This window comes from Euprymna scolopes, chromosome 42 (assembly GCF_053919585.1).
Source record: "Euprymna scolopes isolate OS-2025 chromosome 42, ASM5391958v1, whole genome shotgun sequence".
Lineage (NCBI taxonomy): Eukaryota > Metazoa > Mollusca > Cephalopoda > Sepiida > Sepiolidae > Euprymna > Euprymna scolopes.
The window spans coordinates 64277659-64293637 of record NC_136523.1 but is presented as its reverse complement, the minus strand read 5'-3'; the positions used below and the strand labels follow the sequence as shown (position 1 = coordinate 64293637).

Below are 15979 nucleotides of genomic sequence, written 5' to 3'. Positions count from 1 at the left end.
GGTAGGATTGAAACCGCTATCTTCAGAGAATTCTCACCTGGAACCTGAGAGATTCAGCGTCTCTATCCACTGCGCCACGGGCCACAAAGGGCGATCAAGGTTGGATTTTTTTGGTCTTATAAATCCATATTTATTCATTATCTGATTTTCCATGGGTCGAGTCCAAACCAAATGGTATATTTATTTTTTAATTTGAATTCATTCAAATTGAGATGAATATTATTTATTAATTTATTTATTGCGGATTATTATCCTCATCTTTCTTAGTTGTTGTTTCACAATGGCAGTAATTGCTGAGAATGCAGTCAGGAGATTCGGAGTTCCTATCCTGTCTCGGTTACCACCTGATGAAGGCCAGAAGAATAGTTGGCTGAAATGTCGTGAAACAACAACTAAGAAAAGTCCGCAATAAATAAATTAATAAATAATGAATTCCAATTAAATAATGTATACAAAACAGAATTGTTTGAAATTTCACAAATGAATATTTCTGACTAAAAAAGCACTTGTAAACTTATAGTTATATAAATATTTTGTTATTTAATCATGTCTTTCTTGATTTTTTTTCTTTTACAAAACACTGTTCATGCTACATGAGCAATTGCAAGCTGGTGACCATGATATTACTTATATATTACTTATATATTATATATAAGATATATGGTGAGCATGATATTACTTATATATTACTTATATATTATATATAAGATATATGGTGAGCATGATATTACTCAATGTTTCATTTATTTCCATTTTAACATGCACATATTCCCAATAATTTATACTAATTAGCAGCATGGTTCTTAGCAATATCCATAGACGCTATTGTCATCCAAAATGGCCATACCAAAGGCAAGAGACTACGTCAGATTTATTAAGAAATCATATCTCCTTCCTTTCCTTTTGACAATGAAATTAAATACTGATTCTCATAATTATTGCATTTACTACAGACACTTTGGCAATTCAACCGACCAGTGCAACAAACACTGTGCATCCCCAAGAAATCAGAGAAACTAGAAAAAGGAGAGGTGAGCACAACACTTTCTCCTCATAAACTACCTGCCGTTCCACATCAAGGATTTCATTTTTCCATATGACTTATCAGTCAGTATTGGAGTTGCATGTAGCATTTGATCATTAAGGTTTTTCAAGGAGAAGCTGATGTCTCCATCCCTATCCTAGGTGTCAATTTCTTACAGCATTTTAACAAGAGTAGACATGCATAGACAGAGATTGACTCTCATACCAATCTATCATTATTTGGTAGAAAAGCTTCCAAGCAGCTTACTAGTTCTGTATTTTTTGTAGCTTCTACTGATAATCTTTATTATTCTTTTCCAAATCTAAACAAACTTAAATTTTGTAATAAACAAACCTCCATCATTCTACACTATATTTTATTGAAACAACGCCTTGAAATGTTGTAATGCCCTGACTTGCAAGTACAGGTTGCAAGAAAAGAACACAGATTGATAATTAACAACAGCCTGCGAGGTATATAACCGGCTAAAAGAAGAATGGAAAAAAGAAGAGTGTTAATAATAGAATAAGTCCATGAGTATGGACGAAGGCAAAAAAAGTTAGAAACTCCATGCGATGTTAAATGAATGTTACGTTAGTAAGGAAAAGAAAAGTATTCATTTATGAAAAATGCATACTGTACATGAGTGATTAAGTCAGGCTCATGTGGGCATGTGTGTGCATGTATACAAATATGTTAAGTCCATGGTGCTTCCTGTTGAATCAGGGTTGGACTGCTTGGGGAGGGAGAGTGCACTCCAAGAGATAAGATTGGGGTTGAAAGAAGTTCCATGAAAAGTATCAACTTGCTTTGGATCCTTTGCCATAAAAGAAGAAGTAGGGTTAAGGTTAAGCCTTTTTATCAACTTCTATCACGTGCTCAGCTTAACTGAGAGATGGCATCTAATTAAGCAGGTCAGAAAGGAAGTTGAATGCTTACACCAATCAGCACCGAGCTTCTAAACCAAACACAGATTCATAATCGTAAACTGCGAGCTGTCGCTGCTGCTGTGATCGTCTGTAATTTTTAAAGCTGCTACATGTATAAATAAAATTGTAGAGGAAGAAAGTTTGTTCTTGTGATAACAAGTTTTTCTTCATACCAAGCTACACCGGAGAATGGATATCCATGTAATAACCTTTTCCTTATAGACTCATGGTTTATCTTCATTTATCTGACAAAAAGGATTTCTTACAAATCCATTTCATGATAGTTGGATTTTTTTTTTTTTTTTTTCAATTTATAGGAATTCTTTGGAATTCTATTAATAAATAAGATTAATCCATTCTGAACTCACATACGATAGTATTTATATTTATAATACTTAAAAGTGGTATTTTATTGGAAATAAATCAAGTAATTTAAATTTTATGGTAAAAAGAATATATATAATGGGATTACGTATTTGGAATTGAAAAGAGAGAACTTCCGGTATAGTACTTCCGGAAGTAATACCACTTCCGCTACTCCGTATTTCACGGCACATTTTCTCCCTATATAAAAGATTTTCGGTGATAGCAGCCGTTGCCAGCACCGAAAATTGAAACAGTGGCGTAAGTGTATTTCACTTCCCCACTCTTTAGGAACTATCAGGTAAGTCGCAGGACAAAAAGAAGACATTGCAGAAACGTTAGATTAAAGAAACCAAAGAGCAACCTCTATTATAAGCCTGCATTATGAGGTGCTATTCTAGCATAAACTAGTTAATTCCGTCACTATTGGTCGTATTTTTATTTATTCGTGCACCTGGTTTTTAAATCGCTACAGCGTTTAAACCATTTGTAGATCATATGTCAAATATTGACCAGAAAATGAATATACAGACTTTATATTCAAAGATATATTTAGTGTCAATTTACCCGGTTGTATTTTATTTTTTATTTATTTATTTATTTATTTATTTTTTTGTGAACGAACCCGCCATTACTTATTTCTTCAGATTGCTCATTTCTTTCTCTCTTATTTGTTTTGTATTTCTTTCTCTGCGACTAGAATTATTCCAATAGTATTGGCTCCGTGACTGGAAGTTTCCCTCTTCATAAACCACTTTAATTTCATTTTTACATAATTGGAAAATCACTTACCCTTTTACAGAAATTATTTAAAATACTTTTTCGTTAATTTTAACTTCAGTTTTTAATGTTTGTTTTCACTCTCGAATTCTGAAGTGTTTATATTCTTTAAAGTTTAGTCCTCCTTAAAATACCATATGAACACAAGGTACAACAATAGGTACTTATATGCAGTACGGGCCGTGTTATTTAAAAAAAATTTTTTTTTGGGAGGGGGTTCAAGTTCAATTTTCTTTTTAGGTGAAAGTACGGAATAGGGTGTAAATCTAGAATTCCATCCAATTAAAATAAATACAAATCTTTGTATATGAAACGAAAGTACAAGACTCCCTCCTGTTAAGAATGGCTTTCTAAATATTCGAGTACGGTCCATCTGCAGCTTTTTTTTTTTTATGCATGTTTTATGTAGACTTCAACGATCAAGTTTTGATAGTTTCTAGATTCTGCGAGTCGGTAAATTAATTCGTTAACGGTATTAGTTGTATTTTTCGATTTCTTTGATCACCCAAATGTTAACTTAATGTTTTAATTGATAGAACGTTTTATTAACCGATCTTATTCTAGACAGAACTCTTGGTATTAACCTATTCTCGTCGCGTTACTAATTTTTATTTCTTCAAATAAATTCCTTATTAATCTCACCAAAAATATTTAATTTTTCGTATTACATGTACTAAAAGGTGAGAAAAAAATGCTATGCCCACGTGCCTAATTTTTTTTATATAGGGATCATAAAAATGACGTTTGTCTACCGAATAGTTAGTAAATAGACTTGGCTTGTACGGATTAAAATAATTTTGAACATAGAAGATCGCACCAAGACCCTCTTATCCGTTTCCCTTTTTAAAGGTGATTCTGAATCCACAAAAGCCATAAATTCGAAGCAACCGGAAATGACAATCTGAGTTATCCCCCTTTTCTACCCCCTTTATTGCTATAGTAATAAAATTGTTGTGATACTTCTGTGTATTTCTTTATGAACGTAACTTTTAAGTTTTATTTATTGAAATAATTCATATGGAATAAATACCATTGAATCTGACTTCCGTAAGTTAAACAAATTGTTTTAAAATCCCTCAAATTTATAAATGAAATTGAATTTACATGAAAATGCCAGGTTTATATAAATTTTCGTAATGAAATTCGCCCCTAGAAGAACGCGAGAAAAATCTTGCGCTTTAAAAGTAGTTTCGTTTTTTATATTACAAAATGAAGAATCAATTTCACTAAAAATCCAGTTAGGATTATGCATCTAAAAACACGTTGAGAAATGTACATGTTATGTGAAAGCTGAAGCAAAAAAAAAAAAAAAAAAAAAAAAAAATGACCACCGAATTTGAACTGATGTTGTGTTTATCTAATAACAAATCTCTTTAACTCTAAATGTTTATATATAAACGAAAACCGCAATTAAACTAAACTTTGTTCTTATGACCCAAAAAGTTGCTTAATCTAAAAATTAGCAATTAGTTTGAAACCTGCGAAAGTCTGGTCAAATGGCCTTTATGCTTTGAAATTATATTGAACTTAAAATGTAAATCCCATTTAAAATCTAGTCGCGAAATCCGCATTCTTTAAATCGTTGAATTCCGAATCTTAGGAATTCAGTAGCATTAAATTGTCTAACTGGTTCCAAAATCCTTATCACTTTTTCATATATTGATCTTTGAGATCAATAATATAAAAAACATTGGGTAAAAGTAATTATCAACGACATACTGCATTTTAAAAGAAATACAGTTGTGGAAATTAGTAAAACTATTGTTTACAACTTTTTATAAAACTTATAAATTCTGTAATTATTGAGTGCAAGTAAAATGGGCCTTATCGGAATCCTGTAGGTCATGATCCAATACTTTTCCTGTAAAATTTATTATGGAACTTAAAATGCTTATATTAAAAACTAATTTTTAATGCTTTTAAAGGTTAACATGCTTGCCAGTCAGTTTGCCTCCAACTCCACGCTGGACCCTGCTAACCACCCCCTTCCTGACTTTCCTTTGCGGAGAGATGACATGCTAGACGATTTGAAAATCACCCCATCTCGGGTGCACGCTATCATAAATCTTGACACTTCAAAAGCATGTGGACCTGATCTCATCCCGGCTGTACTATTAAAAAAATGCTCCACCAAAGTAGCTCCAGTTCTCTCAAAACTTTACAACCAATTCCTTAATGAATCTTGCTTTCCAGGCTGCTGGAAAACTGCTTCTGTGGTACCAGTTTTCAAGAATTCTGGCAAAAGAACTGGCCCAGTAAATTATCGCCCCATTAGCCTCCTACTTTTCGCTGAAGTATTTGAGTCCATAATTAACTAAGTTCTAGTCCATCACCTTACAGCTGCTAAACTTCTGACTGACCAACAATATGGATTTGGACCTTTATTATTCCTAATATTCATAAATGACCTCCCGACAAAATTGCCTCTGAGATGGGTATATACACTGATGACACCACGCTCTATAATAGGAATGACAGGAAAACAAATGAACACATATCTAAGGAAATGGCAGAAACACTAGAGGATGACTTCCAATCTGTAGTAGAATGGGGACAAAAATGGATGGTCACATTCAATGTTGCCAGGACTAAACTTGTTTCCTTTAATAATTTCAAGAAACCTTGTCTGCAACCAATGGCAATGGCCAGATTCATTATCTGAAAGTACTTTTAAACTCCTCGGCCTAATGTTAACAGGAAACATAAGTTGGAACAATTACATTGAAAGCATTGCCAGGACACTGCGAAGAAGGTTGGCTATCTCTCCACCGTGCTAGAAAGCTAATGCCCGAAAGTATCCTGTACCTCTATAAGGCCACCTGATCTAAGCTGCAGCCTCTGTCCCACCGAAATGTTGCATCCCTCTGCTTGTTCTATAAAGTATTTTAATGGTGAATGCTCTGACGAACTGCAAGCAACTGTGCCCCCACGGCGTAAATACCCTTGACGATCTCGACAAGCAGCTAAATCCCTAGATGTAGGAGAGCTTTTGGCTCCAGTAGTTTCTTCCTGAGAACTGCTAGACTTTGGAGTTCCATTCAGAGTCCCTGCTTCCCCAACTGAATGTAACGTGAACCGACATCTTGCTCCCCAACTCCCTACATAGTACCACAGTAGCTTATGTTCCTGATAATAGCCCCCGACACCAAGTGGCAATGTGCCTTGTTTTGGAGTGAAAATGTATTTAAAAAAAAAAAAATTGTCATAAATGAATATGTAACAAAACCTGATTAATTTCTCAATTGTATTTTAAAATTTGTTTTAATGTAATGTTGTAATGGTGATTACCAAATTTTCAAAATCATGCGTAACAAAATAACACTAAAATTAGTATAGATCCTACACTAATTTCTCTCAATGACTATACATGTGAATAAAAAAAATGAATTACTTTTTCATTTAAAAGTAGGTATTATAGCAATAGATTCTTTTATAAAAAAAATGAATCCTCTATTACATGAGGATCAAGGCTGAGGTTGTTGAATGATTTGAAGTGGTTCAAACAAAAATGACATTAAATTTGAACATTTAAGTCAAGGTGAAAATACAGGGCTCTATGTACAAATTTATCTTAGTTGACCTGACAACTAAATATTGGTTTACTAGCCAAATGCACACAAATTTTAGAATATCTTCGTTCTGAGACAAGTGTGTACATCACAAATGTTTTCTTTCTTTTTCATTTATAAATGATTCTAAGTCAACAATTTTATGTTGATACTTGAAGGTATAAGCATCCTAATTTCTTGATTTTTTTTTTTTTTTTTTTTTTTTTTTTTTTTTTTAAAACAGCCTTTGTAAAGTGTATTTTATTTAAATTTTAATTCAACTTTGTTCGTTTTATTAAAAAATGAAGATATTTTTCACTCGGCTTTGCAAGATTGTCGGTGAAAGAAATTTTATCTCCAAAAGATAAGCATTTCGTGATTTCTAGTCGCCACTTTGAAAAATCACTCGCAATGCAGAGCCCTGAAATATTAACTCTGAAGCTGGACATGGCAGTTTTAATCTGTTACTGTTAAAGGTAAATTTTATTCCACAATGGTAAAATTGAAGAATCCAACAAGCATAGGTTGCAGAGATAGAATACCATGGAAAAATGTTGGAAGCAAATGTGATTTTTTTTTTTCAATCTGAAGATACTTAATTCGCATTTTATTTTTGATATGAATTGCTTGGTAACTGAATGTTGAAACTGAGGAATCATGAATATATCCACGCTTTGCCAAAAAATCCGTCATTTCAACTAAGTGAAAGCAAGTCTTGCAAGGGAGAACTTTAAAACATCAATGGGGATAAAAATTAAAAAAAAAAAATAACATTAGTTAACGTCTAGGGATCACATATTTTGCTAAAAAAAACATTTTTCAAATACAATCTCGCCTGTCATATTATATTAAGTATAACAATGTTTAGGAATAGTTCTCCACTCTATCAAAGCTCGTTTCCGAGTTTACCCAAATTTATTCAGACTTAAAAATTTTCTGAACAAAAACAAATCTAACTGTATGCACTTTTTCTTTGCAAAGTTATCATTAAGGATGCTTGAAGTAAATGTTTCACCTGGTTGACATTAGCCATCTCATAGTCCAAGGATCTGAGCCTTGGAATAACCCAAGGAGGCTGCCCGCTTAGTAGGTGCATAATATCAGGGCTGCTGTATCGCCACTTGATGGATAAATCTGGGCGATACAGTAATTGTTCAATGGTTTTTCCATGTTGCTTCAAAAACTTTTTTCCCATCTTTGTTTTGGGACTTGTTCTCTTGCGACCAAAATCAAGTCTATGCCACTTTTGAAATAGCTTTTTTTTTCTGTTGATTGTGATATGATAATGATCCTGTCCCTATCCAGGATACAAACTCACCTAGCTCTTCTTTTTTATTGGAGAATGTTAACAGGCTTCTTTTTTAACCACCATGCTCTTCCTTTTGGGGTGCTGGCTCATCAATCCACTTTCTGACTGTAGTATTGCATTTCTTACCATGGGGAAGATAAATACCCATCTTTACAGCCATTGAATCCTTTTCTCAGTTTTCTATGGAATTAAAACTGAAATGCATAGTATTAATGTCCACAGTTCTTACAAATCTATCCCGAGATTTGTTTGAAATAATTTCTTTATTAATGCTTGACGCCTTGCTCTTCTCATTTGAAATGAGTAGCTTTCCTTGAATACTACTATCCATACTAAGATGGAGCATGGCTGCCACATCTGGGGAGCATTCTTATCTAAACAGTTCAAAATCTAATCTGAGATTTTGTATAATGTCTTGTAATAGAAGAAACCACTTGTACAACTGAAGCATGTGTCATGTTAGGTACAGAAATCTGAAAGTGACTGTAGCTGAATTCTTTTCTTGTGGCAGCAATTTGTATACGAGGGGGGAAATAACTGCTTTCAGATGGCTGAACATGGTTAAATGTTTAACAGCTGAGGGGAAAAACATTAAAGTTGTAATTTGTTGGTGTAAATTACAGTGGCTAAGTGATTTTCAGGATTTAGTTCCTTACAGCCTATTTCTCACACAGGACATTTCTAATCTATTTCTATGGAAAATGCTCGACTGAGCTCCAATCTCTGGTTTCATTTTTAAAGGTAGTCCAACATTGTCATTATATAAAACATGTTAAAGTATGAGATTTGTTCATTGTGAATTCATCTATTTCATTTAAGTAAAAAAAATTTTATTGCAGTTTGAAAACCTTTCCATATTAATGTTTATTTCTTTTAGTTTCAGGCCGGATTCTTTTTTTCCCCACCCCCAACACACTAATGAAAATGTCTGATCCTAAGGATGAAAAGGAAGAAGAGAAGACCTATGGCAGCTGTGAAGGCCCTAATGCCATGTATGTGAAACTGGTTTCCTCTGATGGACACGAGTTCATCGTAAAGAGGGACCATGCTCTCACATCAGGAACCATCAAAGCTATGCTGAGTGGGCCTGGTAAGTACCCATCTTTTGATAGGTAGGGGTATCTTGACTTTTTGACAGTCACGTTTTGGTTTGGCATGCACATCACGGAACTTAACAAACTTAGGTCTCCTGAACCCTTATAAATACTTTGCAATTTCTATTTGTATATAAAAGGCACTTTATGAGTTTGTTACATATGAACTCTGAAAACGGCTGGCCTGATTTTTTATTTTTTACACACAACTTATCACGGCCAAGAGGCTAAGGGTTAAATAGTATATGGTAATCAATGGGACAATATTGTATTAATCGTTAGTGGAAATTTAGTAAATTGAATTACTTAAGGGGGGCGGCTCAAGAACTTACTCGCGTTGGACTTTAAGATGACTATTATCAGTTGAAAACTGAGTTCCACAAGTGTGCAGGTCTAAGAAAGCTTTGTTCATGGAATCTACGTTTAGGTGAATGAAGGGGGGGGGGTTGATGTTAGTTTCAACTAGACGAGTGTTTTTTGTAAAAGTTTGGCCAGGGGAGACCTTAGATTGGAGCTCAGACAAGCACTTACCATGAAAAGCAGAGAGTGCTTGCAACGTCTCTTCTGTGGGAAAAGGTAGGAAAGAGAAAAGGGCATCCCCCACATGGCTACAAAGTCTATTTTAAACTCTGTCAAGGCAGGATAAGCGGTTTCTAGCAGCTCTTGCCCCGATATGGCAACATTACTCCATCCTTGGTTGTACTTGATGTATAGAGGTAGAGAATTACATCAGCAGTAGGATATCTACTGGAGCAGTAGAATGATCCCACCATTTTTCCGGCAGCCTCAACAATAGATTTGATGTACATGTTCCATTTTGGATCCGGAGTAAAGAGCACTCAGAAGTTTGTCAAAATATGGAGCCTCAAAGACGAGAGCCATTCATTTCAATTATTGCCAGATGAGGATCAGGGCATTGATGATATAAAGATAGCTTGGTTTTTAGATGCATTAAAATTAACCAGCCACCTCTTTCCCCATTGCCTCACATGCTAAAGATCAGGAGAGAGAATCAGAACTTGGTTGTTTATAGCCTTTGAAGTGTTGCCATAGATGGTAGTGTCGTCAGCATAAATGTCTATGAATGATCTTGGGATGTGATTGTAGATCAGGAAGAGTTTGACCCAGGATTGACCTAAGGGATTCCAACCTAAATACTGAGCTTCTGATATCTGCCCATCAACCATTTTATGAACTGATCAGGAATGATTTTAATAATTGAAAAAACATTTCCAGCTATACCATAGCTGGAGATTTTGTGGAGTAGAACTTGATGCCATACCTGATCAAAGGCCTTCGCTATGTTAAGAGCAATTTTCTTAGAAAGGAAGCCTCTGTAAAGATTCACTAATCCTATGAGATATAACTGTAAGCACATCTGCTGTAGATCTAGCAGAACATAAACCATATTGTGTGTCGCTAAGGTTATTTTTGTTGAGGTGGTTAACTGCTTCTCTATTTAACAGATTCTAGCAACTTGAGTCTCACAGACTTATTGGTCTGTACTGAGGGAGACCGATCACCTGAATTGAAATTGTCCAGGGTGTTTGGAAGCAATTCTCATTAAGACCATGCTTAAACACCTATACAAGTATGGGAGGTAGTTCTGGTTTAAGCCTTTTCAGCACTATAACTGAAATGCCATCGGTGCCAATTACTTTACTGGAATTTTTTTTTTTTTTTTTTTTTTTTTTTTTTTTTTTTTTTTTTCAAGCTTGGCAACATCATGCATAGCATGTTTTCAAGCACAGGAGGAAATATAGGAGATTGGCGACCCTGATCACGTATGGTAGAATTAGCTGCAAAGTTCTTGGCAAATAGTTTGGCTTTGTCTGATGACGAGATCTCCTCTGAACCATTGATGGTTCAAATAGAGCATGCACTTCTATTCAGGACCCGGTTTATTTGTCAAAACTGATGGGAACCAAGCCGCTGCTCGGCTACTTTGAATTTGACGAACTGAACGTGCAACTCTTGCGTTCTGCATTACTCTTTGCCAGTGATTACTGGCAGTCCTAAAGATGGTTTTAGTCTTGCTACATCTCTTGCGTTAGAAGCAATAGAAATGATTTCTGTGCACAATGGCAGCAGCACATTTTCCCCCATAGTATAAACAAATTGTGTCCTACTCTGCCTCCATGAAGAAGCAAGCACACTGCTACCAAAGGTGGACAAAAGCTATCTCAACATGCCTTAGTTCAATTATCACATAAACCAATTAATCTCTAATAGTTCTATACATGCCAAAAATATAAAATTAGCTAATATTTTAATTACTAGCCTAAATTAATCCACTAATGTGTGCCAGCCAGTGTGTAACAATTTACAATTTCAATCATGGATAAAAAACTGGTGATAATTTTATAATGCACAGTAAAATGGTCAGTTTTGGATGCAGTTAAAAATCCTAGACAGACAATTATTTTATCTTGGGTTTTTAGTATTTTGTTCCTTCCAATTCTCCCTATTCAGAATCTTGTATTTTCTGCACAATATTGGTCTCGTTTCTCCATACCTTCATTAGGAGACAAGTATGTAAAAATAGTAAGCAATGCTACTGAAGGTGAATATAAGCTAACATATGTGTATAATCTATATTACTTTAAAAGTGAAATTGTCTGTACATTTCCCTACCAAACTACCGTCAATTTTCAGTCTAGACTCGAGATTTGACATAAGGGGTATTGAGACTTGGGAAAATCCTTTTAATTCGTTTTCGGCCAGAAATTTAGCTGTTAAGCAGTCAAAGTTCAACGATTTGACCTTTGAAAACTCTACCAAACTCCTCCACCAATTTTGGGTCTAAACACTTGAAATTTTAGAAGTAGGTTACTTGGACATGGATCAAACTTTTTGATTTCAGCCCAAAACAAATGCTAAGGGGGGGGGGTCAAAATTGGGGTCAGTTTTAAAAAAAATTGACCTCTGCAGTCTCTACCAAATTACTCACCAAATTTTTGGTCTAAACATTTGGAATTTTACATAGTGTATTCAGACAGAGCAAGATTTTTAATCTGTTTTTGGCCAAAAATTTGGCTGCCAAGGGGTCAAAGTTCAAAAGATTTGATCTTTGCTGTCTCTAGCAAACTATTAACTAAATTTTGGGTCTAAACATTTGAAATTTTACATAAAGGGTATTCAGGCATGCAGCAAGCTTTTTAATCAGTTTTTGGATGAAAATTTGGCTGCCAAAAGGTAAAGTTTAAAGAGTTAACCTTTGCAGACTCTACTAAACTCTTCCGCCAATTTTGGGTCTAAACACTTGAAATTTTAGATGGTTATTTTGACACGAGTCGTGTGTGCGTGTGCGCACCTAGTTATACAGCCCAAGCAAAGCCAGGCTGATCTGCTAATCATTTTAAATAAATTAAACATGGCTTCATCTGTACATATCAGATTTAAATGCCAGATTATTCACAATTAGTGCAACATGGCACGTAACATACTACGTATCTTGCAGCACTAATCATTTTACACTTAAACTGTATCGCGAGAATCATTGACTTCACCTTGCCAACCTTTGAAATGTACTAGTTCAAAGTTGTAGAATCATACGATTCTAAAAACTGTCAATATTGACTTTGCATGATTAATTGCAACCATTACAAGAGTGGTGTAAAGTTATCTTGCAGATAATCAAAATAATTATACTTAAATTATTATGCAACCACTTCAAAATTTCTATTAGTTCCTCAATTTACTTCTGTTAGCACTTTTCTCAACCACGCCTTGGAATTTTTGGAAAAACATTAGTTGTGAAAGTAAAATTTTCCCTCGTGGAGGGGGAGCCTGCATGCTCAGCTTCTTTTAAATTAGCAACTAAATATTACTTCTGCTTATAAAAAAAACTTTTGACAATCCAACTTGTAGCTGACAAATGATCTCCTTTTCAGTTTATTTTTTCATGCTTGAAATACCAAATCAAATGTCTCTGGTCTAAATGAAAACCTATCCTTCTAGGATTTGCAATTTTTTTTCCTTATCTCCGCATTGTTCACAATTGACTTTTCTTTTCAGGACAATTCTCGGAACATGAAACTAACGAGATCAATTTCCGTGAAATTCCGTGAGTATTTTATTTGGTTCTAAAACAATTGTTTCTATTGATTCTCATCTCTTTTCCTTTCTCACTATCAGTCTTTATCCCCCCCCCCCCCGAGTGGGTTTCTTCTCTTCTCCACCCATTTTTCTTTGGGCTTCTCTCATAAACTACTTTATAGATTCATCAAGGAATTTTCTCTTCGGGTGGGTCTCTTCACACTTGGATCATTTTAGCCTTCTTTTAGTGGTCATTGTTCAGCTGCTCGGAGATATTCACTGAAGATTCGTTTATCATTCCTTTTTTTTTTTTTTTTTTTTTTTTTTTTTTTTTTTGTCTAGTATGCCATCTTGCATGGCAAGTAAACGTTGGATCTCAAACATTTGTCACATGATTGATATGATCGGGATGTGTATCTGCAAATGAACGGATCCATTCCATGTTTCTTCTGAAACTTGGTATCTGTAAGAATATGGCTACTTCATGCACTCATAACCTTGTTATATAACAGGCCACCTCTTGCATTAATCTCATATACCTAGATATCTTAAATACTTGCACAACCATTGTAATGTCGATAAAAATTTCACATTGTTTAATAAAACCATTTTCTTTCTATTTTCAGATCCCATGTTCTTCAGAAAGTTTGCATGTATTTCACATACAAAGTCCGATACACAAACAGCTCCACTGAAATTCCAGAGTTTCCAATCGCACCAGAAATCGCTTTGGAACTACTGATGGCTGCTAATTTCCTGGACTGTTAGATCTCCCACCCACCTGTTCTCTCTCTCTCTCTCTCTGCCCTCTTAATTCTTTTTATTCCAGGGGATTTTATCCCTTTTATTTTTTCTCCTTATTTAGGTTTACTTTACACTTTAAAAACAACTTATAAAAAAAATACAAAACCTGAACAATAAAACACGGGGTCCTTAACCAATCTCATTTTATAACAGATAAAACTTGAACATATTTCTTTATCGTGAATCTTCTGTTGTACGGCTGCAGGCCAAATTATAACCTTTTTATTTTGATCTACTACTGCCATTAGTTTTTTTTTAAGAATTACATTTTTTCTTCAAGATGGGTTTTCTCCCAATAATGAATGAAAAAAATTGTTTTAACGTGTTAAACACTTTTCTTTATTCGACTGGAACTGAAATAGACGCTCATGTAATGATCCCCCCCTCCCCTTTTTTTTTCCTCTGCTTTCCTCGTAATTGTATCGGCTTATATTAGCTGTGATCTTAAAATTTAAGAAAATACCCCCTAATTTATTTGGAAAAAAAAAAAATGAAAAAAGCAAAAAATAAATAAATATAAAAATGTTACATTTTGATTTTCTATTTTATACAAAAATCCTTGCACAATCTTAAATTCAAGAATTCACAAATTTAGTAAAAATAGAAATTTGAATTTCCAGCTTAAAAAATATTTTGTGTACATAAATTACCTAATAAAATATTAGTCATAAAATTTCATTACAAAGTTATGCCTTATCTTAGCAATGTTTATTGGCAGGGTTTTGAATTGTCGTTTTTGTCTGGGTTTTTGTGCTTGTCTTCAGGTTTTTATTTTTTTAATTTTTTTTTACCTGAAGTAAAAAGAACTTGTTACTTTACATTTTTAGGCTGCCATTAAAAATTACTAAAATTCCCAAGTTATGCATCTATGAATTTGTCATTAAATCTGCAACTTTGACTGATATGATAGAAACTAATTGCAAGAATAACTGAAATAATGTTAAAAAAAAAAAGATAATGCAATATGCAAGTCTATTTTCTCCTGTCTTCATTCTCTTGTTATTCCAAAAAAAATGGTCGCAATATCGATTATTCATAATTCAGCTCTAGTTTCTTGCCATCATTCATATGCAAATTGCATATCGTTCAATGACTTGGCACGTTGAGATTTCATTAACTAACAAATATCCGTAAATTTTATTGTGACATAGCCATCAGCCATTATCTCTAGCCTGGGAATCGAATTGACCTGCAGCTGAGCCTGCCTATGCCTACATGCAATGCAAATTTTATTGGTGACTGGCAAGCAAGATATCCTTCTAGTACCTTCGCTACATTGACCGGTCTTTGAAGGCTAACATTTATTGTAATTCCTAGTGATGGTGTAGTCCTTGACTAAAGGAATTGTGTGAAACTAAATTTGCTCAGAGATTCTATTATGATGGTGACTTCATTTTAATGAAGTTAGCAAGAAATCACTGTAATTTAGAAATATTTTCTAACTTACCTTTCAGCATGCTGTGGTGATAATTTGCAAAAGCAAACCTGTGACTCTCTTTATGCCTACTGTTTCTAATGGGTTTCTTACAAGTGTTGTGTACTTGGCTTGTCTTAACCTGTGACAATCACTTCTGCTAGTAAGGACGCAATAGCTCCCAAACCACTTTAAGATTGAAAACTTGGTTACACCCTATCAAAGCCAATGTTGAACCTAGCTCCTGTTGATAGTTCTAGTCTTCGCTTGCCAGTCCCTTCACGATCTCCATCGCTGTGAACTGTCGTGCATAGTCTGCATTCATCCGTGGCACGCTTCACCCATCTTGGATGATTTCCTCCCTTATCAAATTATTTTTCATTATCCATTTTAACACTGAATTTAATTTCCTTGAATGTGTTAAACTAACAAGTTACATTTTTAAAGGTTAATCTTTTTGCATATCAGAAAGTAATTCTAAAATCAAAATAGAAAAAAAAAAAGGTTAAATTTCATAATTCTATAATTATCAAAATCTTTTCAAATTCAAAATTTTAAATTTCTATTTTCCATCACTATTGCCTTTGAAACTTTATTTTTTTTTTTTCTTCCTTCTTGTATTTCTTGGAGACTAGATTTTAGAATTGCTTTTTTAATCCTTTCAGACTAAGGGTTT

General features: G+C 34.2%; 1 protein-coding gene across 2 annotated transcripts; it reads left to right on the top strand.

The window, feature by feature from the left end:
* Window positions 1-2457: 2457 nt before the first annotated feature.
* LOC145267111 (elongin-C) lies at window positions 2458-14417 on the top strand. Of its 2 annotated transcripts, none has more exons than XM_080123136.1 (4): window positions 2458-2617; window positions 8831-9043; window positions 13065-13113; window positions 13712-14417. In XM_080123136.1, the coding sequence occupies exons 2-4, from the start codon at window positions 8872-8874 to the stop codon at window positions 13851-13853; spliced, it is 363 nt and encodes a 120-aa protein (XP_079979262.1). In that variant the 5' UTR covers window positions 2458-2617; window positions 8831-8871; the 3' UTR covers window positions 13854-14417. The 2 variants fall into 2 exon arrangements, with proteins under 2 accessions (XP_079979262.1, XP_079979261.1); XM_080123135.1 differs by lacking the exon at window positions 2458-2617 and adding an exon at window positions 4009-4143.
* Window positions 14418-15979: the final 1562 nt, after the last annotated feature.

What these genes read in the sequence shown, in the direction of transcription:
- LOC145267111 (XM_080123136.1), top strand. Translation starts at nt 8,872, where the DNA reads ATGAAAATGTCTGATCCTAAGGATGAAAAGGAAGAAGAGAAGACCTAT. An exon ending in AGCTATGCTGAGTGGGCCTG is followed by an intron (nt 9,044 to 13,064) that starts GTAAGTACCCAT and finishes TTTTCTTTTCAG; the next exon opens with GACAATTCTCGGAACATGAA. An exon ending in ATCAATTTCCGTGAAATTCC is followed by an intron (nt 13,114 to 13,711) that starts GTGAGTATTTTA and finishes TTCTATTTTCAG; the next exon opens with ATCCCATGTTCTTCAGAAAG.